Raw genomic sequence first — 8,830 nt, 5'->3', positions numbered from 1 at the left:
TTTTGTTGTAACATATTCATATAGGAAGAAAGGAGCAATAAAAATAGAAAACTAATATAATAACATTGTAAAAAGAATTATCCAGGTAAAAATATATAAAAAAAGAATACAATACAATATGAAGCAACATACACATATAATCAAAACAGATTATGAAACTATATTAAACTAGAATTCCTAAAGCTTTGAAAAACATTGTAGTTTTTAATTAAGATTCAGATTCCATATCTCTACACACTCTGCATACAATGATGGGATCTACTATACCTAGAAATTATACCATTTCTTTTTTATTAACCATTCTGGCAACCCAGGTGCCAGCAGCACCAATGTTTGGGTGATAATGGTAATTGGATTGTAGCATTTGTGAAAGAGGTCACTGCAGATCTTACTTAGGTTTGTGTTTCAACTTTTTTTTAATCAGGAAAAAATGCCATTTTCATTATAAGTACTGTACAAGATAAGCTGCTGTTAAAGGAGGCATTGATCACCTCATTTTAAGAAGCATTGAAAAGGCACCAAGCACTGTCCAGGAAACACACAAACCCAATTTCTTTTATTTATTTATTTTAATGTTGTAGGCTGCTGTACATTTGCCACTAGATGGCAGAGAAGATGCAACTCTAGATGTTTACGCATAGTGAACAAAAGTGAAAGTTGGATGACAAGCAGCTTTTCGGCAACTGTTTCCGGAAATTATGTCAAACCCTTGAGTATACCTGGACAGCAGTTGTATTTGGTAAGTTTGGTAAGAATCAGAGGGAGAAAAGCTCTGGAATGTGGTTTGATTATCTCCAAGTTGTGTTTCTTTCTTTATGTTTAATTACTTCCTTTCTGAAGACATGGCTGTCTTTGTTGCCACAAAAACAATTAAGAAAACGGTGGTACCTTGAAAATTAACTATGATCAAGCCGTCACTATATAGGGTGTCACTGAACTATGTGTTTTAATTTTCCAGATGCAGAGCATTTACACAGGGGGCTTTAAAAGATCTAGAACTTACGTTGCATCTGCTGGAACCATTCTCAACTATTCTTGTTACATGATCACTCCTAAGACACAATTTATTTAGTTCCCTCTCCTTCCCATCTGATTCTAGAAGTGTTGTTGTTGCAGTGTGCCTTCAATTTCCGACTTATGGCAACACTAAAGCAAACCTATCACAGGGTTTTCTTGGCAAAATTTGTTCATGGGGTGGGGGGGGGGTTGCCCTTGCCTTCTTCTGGGGCTGAGAGAGTGTAAAAAGGTCACCCAGGGGGTTTCCATGGTGGAGTGGCGATTCGACCCCTAGTCACCGGAGTCCTAGTCCCACATTCCAACCACTACAGCACCTTAGCTTTAAGAAGCATTATGTGGTACAGTTAAGATATCTCTTGTTGACATAAACATGACTTGCATATTTTGATAATGTTTTTATCACAAGTCAGGGACTGGCAGAGGCAAGTCATTTGCTAGTCATTATAGCATGTGCTATGGAAGCAAAAGGCTAAAGCAAAATAGACATTGTTGTTGTGTGCCTTCAATTCATTTCTGACTTATGATAACCCTAAGGTGAAACTATAATGGGGTTTTCTTGGGAGGATTTGTTCAGAGCAGGTTTGCCATTGCCTTCCCCTGAGGCTGAGAGAGTGTGACTTGCCCAAGGTCACCCAGTGGGTTTCGTGACTGAACTGGGTATCAAACTCTGACCTCCAGCATCATAGTCGAACACTAAAATCACTACAGTATGCTGGCTCACAAAATAGGGTTGTACAAATAAAGCAAGGGTGACAATAGAAAAAGAAGTAGGGACCTGGCAAAAGTAAAGTAGGGCATAATTGTGGTGGGAAGGCATGTGCCCTGTTGAAATCATCTTCACATATATATTCCAGACATTTAGAGAGCCAGATCGCTCAGTGGTAAGTCACACTGGCTTTTGTAGGAGTGTGAGTTTACAATATTTATGGAGAGTAACAATGTAGTTCATCCCAATTTCATATCCTTTTCTTTTTCTTTTCTTAATAGCGTTGACAAGCCATCTGGCTTAGTACAATCAAATGAAATGCCATGCTTTCCCAAAAAACTGCTACCTGAAAAAGACTTTGAAGAAAATTTTAATAATACAGCAATAGTCAGAAAAACATTGGTCCTCTTCAGTTTAAGAAAGGGGAGCAGTGTCCTTTGGGATACATGGGGCTACGCATACAATGATCCTGGTAATCAACATGCTGAGCTTTTGGTTTTGAGTCATATTGAAGGATATATCCAAGAAAATCATATCAAAGGAAATTATATAATGACATTATTTATGTCATATACTCCTTGCCACAAATGCAGTATTAGGATAACTTCTTTCTTGGCATCAAGAAATGGACTGTACATGGAAATAAAAGCTTCAAGGCTATATTTTCTTAAAAGTGAAGGACAAAGGGGCCTCTGTCTTCTGAAGAGGACTGATGTCCTCTTCAAAATGATGGACAGACTGGACTTTGAAGAATGCTTCTATTTATTTGTGCACCCATCAAAGAAATTTGCATCATGGCCAAATTTGGATGAACAAAGCAGGAAGAATGCGGATGATTTGGATGCGCTTTGGAAACAGACAAAGAATGAAAAATTTACAGTAAGGACATTACTACATGTGGCTTTTAAACCACAGTTACACCAGGAAAGTTGCAGCTTTAGCTATACTTATCAGCTGATTATGCCTCTGACCAATAGCTGCTCTGTCGCTAACCCATCCTTTTTCATTGATGGGAGAAACCCGTCAATAACCTGGCAAGTGTACAAGTCCCCAGGGGCAAAACATAACTCCCAGGGCAGTTGCGCAGTTACCAGTGATGTGGTTCCAGTTTCCCTTTCTCCCCCTATCCCCCTCACCTCACTATTCCCAAGCAACCTAATTACCTTTATTTATTTTTTAATTTATTTCCTTTATATTTTTTTAACTTCAATTATGGTAGCAAAGCTACAGAACTGCATGAGAAAAGTAGTTTTTTTTAAAAAAAAATCTAAAGGCATGGTGGGTAGGGCAGGGTTACAGGAGAGTCAAGAAGAGAGTGTGATAGAGACAAGAGCCCTGAATATACAACTGAGAGGAGGTGCTCTACATGCAGTATGTCCCCATTTTATTATTTTCTAGCATGCCTGCTGCAAGAACAGGGTTCATGTGGTAAAGTCCTAAATAGGAGATTTATTTGCAGTGCTACCACCACCAAATCCCTTTTACAACTCTTATAAGGTCATATACCATATAAGATCATATACAAAGGAACTGAGTTTAGAAAAGTTAAATAGAGGTATTGCAGTTGACAAAATGGGAGGAGGACATAACTGTAAACTACAATCTCTGTGGGATTATAGGAATTGTAATCTACACAAATGTGTTTCTGAAAGTCATTGTTCAGTTGTTGAGAATACTGACTTCTAAAGAATTTATTGAGCGGCATCCATGACTGACCTCCATTTCATTCTGGTGCTATTTCTGTGCTGTCCACAAAGAGGGTAAAAAATAGAAGAAGAAAAAATTAATGGGTGCAAAACTACTATTGGCAAATTACTTTCAGAAGCAAAAAAAAGGGGGGATTTACTGATGTTTTCTTAAATTCAATCCAGTTAATATAGGAATGGGAATCATACAGCCTTCCCCTCCTGACATTGTTGGACTGTGATTCCCAGGATTCCTCATTATTGCCTATGCTGCCCAGGGCTGCTGGGAGTTGAAGTTCAACAACATCTGGAGGGTCATGTGTTTCCCACACGACAATTAATGAAGAGAATGTGCAGACAGATTGTGGCAGCAGCAACCACACGCTAAGACCAATCTGGTCTTTGCAAGGTGCAAAAAGGAGCTGCAAAAAGTGGCTCCTTTTTGTGCTCTTCAAAGGGTGCAATAGCCGTGACAGCATGGCTTTACGGCACTCCTTTGGCGCTGTGCCATGAGTACGCAGCGCCGGAGGAGTGTCATGATGCCACACGCCATGTGATGCATCGCGCGGCATCACACCACCCCCAACCCAGCCTTTAAGGCCGATGTGTACAAGGGCCCAAGTTAAAAAAGTGCTATTCACATTGAGGTGTAACAGACGGCCAAAATGAAGTGGCTTCCAACTGCTTTGAAGGCAGGGCATTTATATGATGCACACCTCCAAAGTGGGTGGAAAGTGGAAAGAAGCCAGATTCAGAGCTAAAAACTGGAGCAAATAAAGCCTTAGCCCAGAAAACACACATCTTCGACCCTGCATATAAATATCTTGAGGTGAGTGCAGGGCTGTGGCAAAGTAAAGCAAAGCAAAGCAATGAAAGTTTGACAACTCCAATGGATGTAATTACAACATACACAAACCAGATAGTCCAAAGGAGGCCATGTGCTGAAGGAGGTATGTATGGGGAACTCCATAATTGTGCTTTGCCAATGTATCGCTCGCACACTGATGCACCGATGCCCTATATGGACAGACCATCACATGTGCAACTGTGTGGCTGCTTAAAGGGGTGGCGAGACAATGGGAGGGCATCTGGGCAGATGTGGGAGGTACTTGGAGATTGCAGGTGGTGGTCTGTGCAATGGTGCACTTGTATGGTGGGGAGGGGGGGAATTACACAGTGACACAGCTTGATGTCATGCAGTGAGGTTGAGCCATGTATATTGGGCCTGCCTTGGGAGCGGGCTGTGTAGGCAGTGGGGGTTCAACCTGGTTTTGAAAAAAGGAGGGTTAAGCCACTTTTTCCTGCCTGTTTGCTTCAGCCCACTGAATGCAGAGTGTCAGTGATGGTATTTTATTTCATTATATTATTTACGGTATTTATACCCTGCCCTTCAGCCCTAAGGCTCTCAGAGCAGCTTACAATTATTATTATTTTAAATAGATGGTTTCCTACCCTCAGGCTTACAATCTAAAAAGACATGACACAAAAGGAGAACGGAATGGTGGTGGGAAAGGGGATCAGGTCCATCAGTTCTTCAATCCTTCTGAATCCTAAACCAAGGCAGATAGACTGGAGGGAAGGCTCTGCTTCTTCATCTAATGGTAGTAGTGGTGGTGGTGATAAAAGCACCTAAAAGCATCAGAAACATTTCTCAGCACCATCCAGTACAGTTTTATTTATAAAATGAATTATGTCATCTATACATACAAATGAAATATTCAATTAATAATACAGTTTATTTATTAATTATTTATTATTGCACTTACATCCCACCTTTCTCCCAAAATGGGGTCCAGGGCAGCTTACAATAGTTTTAAAAAATAAAAACAGCTAAAGCATTGATTACAAGAGTTAAAAGAGAATTAAATATCAATATTATTAAAAGCATGGTTGAAAGCAGTTAAAAACACTTAAAACATATTTACAACATAGTTTCATTAAAGCACATCATATTATGCACACACTGTATAATGAAAATTCAAAAGGGCTGGCTAAGTCAGAATGTCTTCATCTACTGGCATAATGAGTGGAGGAAGAAGGCCAACTGGATCTCCCATAGACGGGAGTTTCACAGCCTGGGAGCCACAGAAAAGGCTTTCTCATGAGTCCTTGCCAATTGTACCTGCTAAGGTAGTGGGACTGACAGAAAGCTCTCCACTGCAGATTTTAACGCATGCCCTAGTTTATAGGAGATGTAGTCTTTTTCATAGCTGGAATCCACTAGGGCTTTAAAGGTCAAAACCAGTACTGTGAATTCAACGTGGAAAGAGATGGGTAGCCAATGCAGCAGCTTCAATGCGGGCATTATTCATATAATCACTGTACCCAGCCCTGGTCAGCAGTCTAGCCGTAGCACCTTGGATCCACTGAAATTTCCAGTTTCCAAATGCAGCCTCATGTAGAGTGAGTTATACAGTGCACCCTTGCTTTACGTGGGGATCTGTTCCGGACTCCCCCGCGTAAAGCAAATTCCGCACATGCTCGAGCCCCATTTCCTCCCTGCGTGGCTTTCAGCATATGAAATTATTGTCTGGGAAGTTTCCAGAGGAGGCAGTTCATGTTGTGTTGTTGTTGTTGTTGTTAGTGGCCAGAAAAAGAGTGGGCTGGGAGTTGGTATGTATAGCTTAGCTCACACTAATATTTACCAAATTTTTGTTGATTTATGGTCACACGTGACACATATGGATATGTTTAATGCTCAGACACATGCCAGTCTTTTTCAATTTTAAAACATAGGCTGATATTAAATTCTGATCTTTGTATGATCACAACTTGTGGGAAATGATACTGATCATATACATCATATGAACTGCTATTGATTTGTGAACTGCGTGAATACAACTGCTTTTTAGCACATGCATTTTAGCTTGACAGAATCAAACATTTTTATCTACTGTCCCACACCAACTTGGTTTTTAAAATCTATTTTGTGCTAGGCAAAAGAAAAGAAGACAGAAGAAAAGGCCAGAGAGGAAATTAAAATATTCAACTATGACAATATGATTGAACTGGATGACATTTCAGGTAATATTGCAATTTTTATTAAAAATTGTAAGAACATAAGTCAACTAATCAACATTTTGTATAAAGAAGTACTTAACAATGGTAAAAGTGCTGAAAATTGGATTGTCAATCCATATTAATATTTGGAGGCATACTCTGAGACTGTTATTACTGGGGCTGTTTAAAATGAAAAAGTCACAAAAATCCTATCTGGATAGCCTGAAGAATCCAGATATGGCTATCTTGCACCATTGTAAATGGACTTTGAATTTAGGAAAGCTTGCAGTCATTGACTGGAATTGGGATAATTATTTTTACAAAGCAGTTCAGGTATGTCTGCACAAACACCCTTTGCTGCATCACTTTCACATTTGTCTCTGTTTGTCCCAGAGTGACACATTTGTGAATTTACAGCTCATGCATGACAATGTTAGGATCTGACTTTGTTTGCTGGTTTTCTAAAAACAGTGGGGTTGACACTGATGGTTAGGGGCATACTCAAAATTTAAGATTTTAAAGTAGCAGCTGGGAGCAAAGGCCAGGACCCTGTGTGGTTCTTCTGGTCATAGAACAGCTTCCATCAGTGGATTTGGACAGGGAACAATCCTCCATGAACTCTCCAATACAGAGGAGTGGGGGAAGTTCTCTCATGGTGGATGGTAGTGTGACATTAAATGTCTGCAGAATTGTTATTATTTTAATTGTTATTATTTATTTGTGTCCCATCTTTATCCCAAAATTGGGACACAGGAATTGTTAAAACTGGGACAGATTAGAAACATACAAAAATACCAGTAATAACATATAAAAGTTATTTTTCAAAAGGCAGTGAAACAATCTATATAGTCAAAACTTTACAAATTAAATCCGTTTTTAAAAAAAGGCACCAAACTGACATACCACTGAAGTCCATTCCTAAAAGACTGTTGGACTAGGAAAGTTTTCACTTAAGGGTAGAAGTGAGCAAGGAGGATGCACCTTAGCCTCCCAAGAGAGGGAGTTCCAAAGTCTGGGAGCAGATGCCAAGAAGGCCTTCTCCCTTGCAGCCACCTAACAGGCCAGGTAGGTGGTGGAACTGCAACAAAAGCCTTAGTGTTTATATTTCAACTAAAACAATAGAAGTGCTTATATTTTATGTAGCACAGGTACCCAAGAGTAAATGTATATGCAGCTACACATAATAGTTTGTGGCATGCAGTGGCTTGCAGCTGTGACTTATTTGAGCAAGTACAGCACTGCGTAATAAGAAAGAAATATTTCTTGTAACATTTGTGTGGATATTGCTGGGATACTTTGAGACACATTTAGCTTTAATTTTCTACTATCCTATGAACATTGCAAGCAAAAAGCATCTGAATTTCAAGATTTGTTGGGGGGGACAGAACAATGAAATGCAATATAATTTCAAAATGCAAGCCTAGAGAATGTTGTATTTTTCAAAGTACCAAAAGTGATTATACTGATTGTTTTCTAAATAATTTTAGCTTGTGCTGCATTACAACTGGATGCCCCTGAATTTTCCAATACAAGAATTATTTTGGAAAGTCTCTGTCAAACACCAGAGAGAGAAGGAACTCAGCTATCAGGACCAGAGACCCCTCAGAAGTTGAACTCCTCAGAAAGAATAACAGAAGCCAGCCAGATTGTTAAAAGGAAACTTGATTTCTAGAGAACTAGAAAGCATAAATGTAAGCTTTCCCATTTGATTTTTTCTTTGTCCTGAACCTGTAACAAAGTATCAGTCAAGAAGCTATCTAAATGGAATGTTAGTATCTTTACTGCCCTGTCAGAGCAGTCTGGTGCCTTACAATACAGTGGGCCCTTGTTATACGCTACAGTTTGGTTCCAAGGTCCCCTGTGGATAACAAAATCCGTGGATGTTCAAATCCCATTAAATATAATGACATAGCAAAAATGGTGTCCCTTATAAAAAATGGAAAATCAAAGTTTAATATTTGAAATTTATAACTTTTTTTGAACATTTTCAAACCGTCGATGCTTGAATCTGTGTATATGAAGGGCCGACTGTACTACAAATCCCAGGATTCTGAAGGATAGAGTCATGGCAGTTAAACTGGTATCAAACTGATTTATTTCTGCAGTGGGGATACACCAAGAGTGAAAATTCCCAATAGTGCAGTTCATAGAATCATGGAGTTGGAAGAGACCACAAGGGCCATCCAGACCAACCCCCTGCCATGCAGGAACTCACAATCAAAGCACCCTCCAAAAGATGGCCATCCAGCCTCTGTTTAAAGACCTCCAAAGAAGGAGACTCCACCACACTACCAGGCAGTGTATTCCACTGTCAAATAGTTCTTTCTGTTAGGAGGTTCCTCCTTATGTTGAGGTGGAATCTAAGACGTATAGGGCTTTATAGATCATAAAAATGATTGTTTTCCCCATGCAATCCTCTTTC

The 8,830-nt window shown here is 39.5% G+C and overlaps 1 protein-coding gene across 3 annotated transcripts; it reads left to right on the top strand.

Moving 5' to 3' along the window:
• The first annotated feature begins 610 nt into the window (after positions 1–610).
• Positions 611–8,331, top strand: LOC121924823 (DNA dC->dU-editing enzyme APOBEC-3B-like). 3 transcript variants are annotated; one of them, XM_042456296.1, is made up of 4 exons: positions 611–739; positions 2,005–2,602; positions 6,345–6,432; positions 7,896–8,331. In XM_042456296.1, the coding sequence occupies exons 2-4, from the start codon at positions 2,042–2,044 to the stop codon at positions 8,078–8,080; spliced, it is 834 nt and encodes a 277-aa protein (XP_042312230.1). In that variant the 5' UTR covers positions 611–739; positions 2,005–2,041; the 3' UTR covers positions 8,081–8,331. The 3 variants fall into 3 exon arrangements, 2 of the variants coding, with proteins under 2 accessions (XP_042312230.1, XP_042312231.1); XM_042456297.1 differs by lacking the exon at positions 2,005–2,602 and having other exon boundaries at positions 636–739; XR_006102730.1 differs by lacking the exons at positions 611–739; positions 2,005–2,602 and adding an exon at positions 4,192–4,358.
• The last annotated feature ends 499 nt before the right edge of the window (positions 8,332–8,830 follow it).

This window comes from Sceloporus undulatus, chromosome 3 (genome assembly GCF_019175285.1).
Source record: "Sceloporus undulatus isolate JIND9_A2432 ecotype Alabama chromosome 3, SceUnd_v1.1, whole genome shotgun sequence".
In the NCBI taxonomy this organism is placed as follows: domain Eukaryota; kingdom Metazoa; phylum Chordata; class Lepidosauria; order Squamata; family Phrynosomatidae; genus Sceloporus; species Sceloporus undulatus.
This window is presented reverse-complemented; position numbering and strand designations above follow the sequence as displayed.

What these genes read in the sequence shown, in the direction of transcription:
- LOC121924823 (XM_042456296.1), top strand. Translation starts at nt 2,042, where the DNA reads ATGCCATGCTTTCCCAAAAAACTGCTACCTGAAAAAGACTTTGAAGAA. An exon ending in CAAAGAATGAAAAATTTACA is followed by an intron (nt 2,603 to 6,344) that starts GTAAGGACATTA and finishes ATTTTGTGCTAG; the next exon opens with GCAAAAGAAAAGAAGACAGA. An exon ending in TGAACTGGATGACATTTCAG is followed by an intron (nt 6,433 to 7,895) that starts GTAATATTGCAA and finishes AAATAATTTTAG; the next exon opens with CTTGTGCTGCATTACAACTG.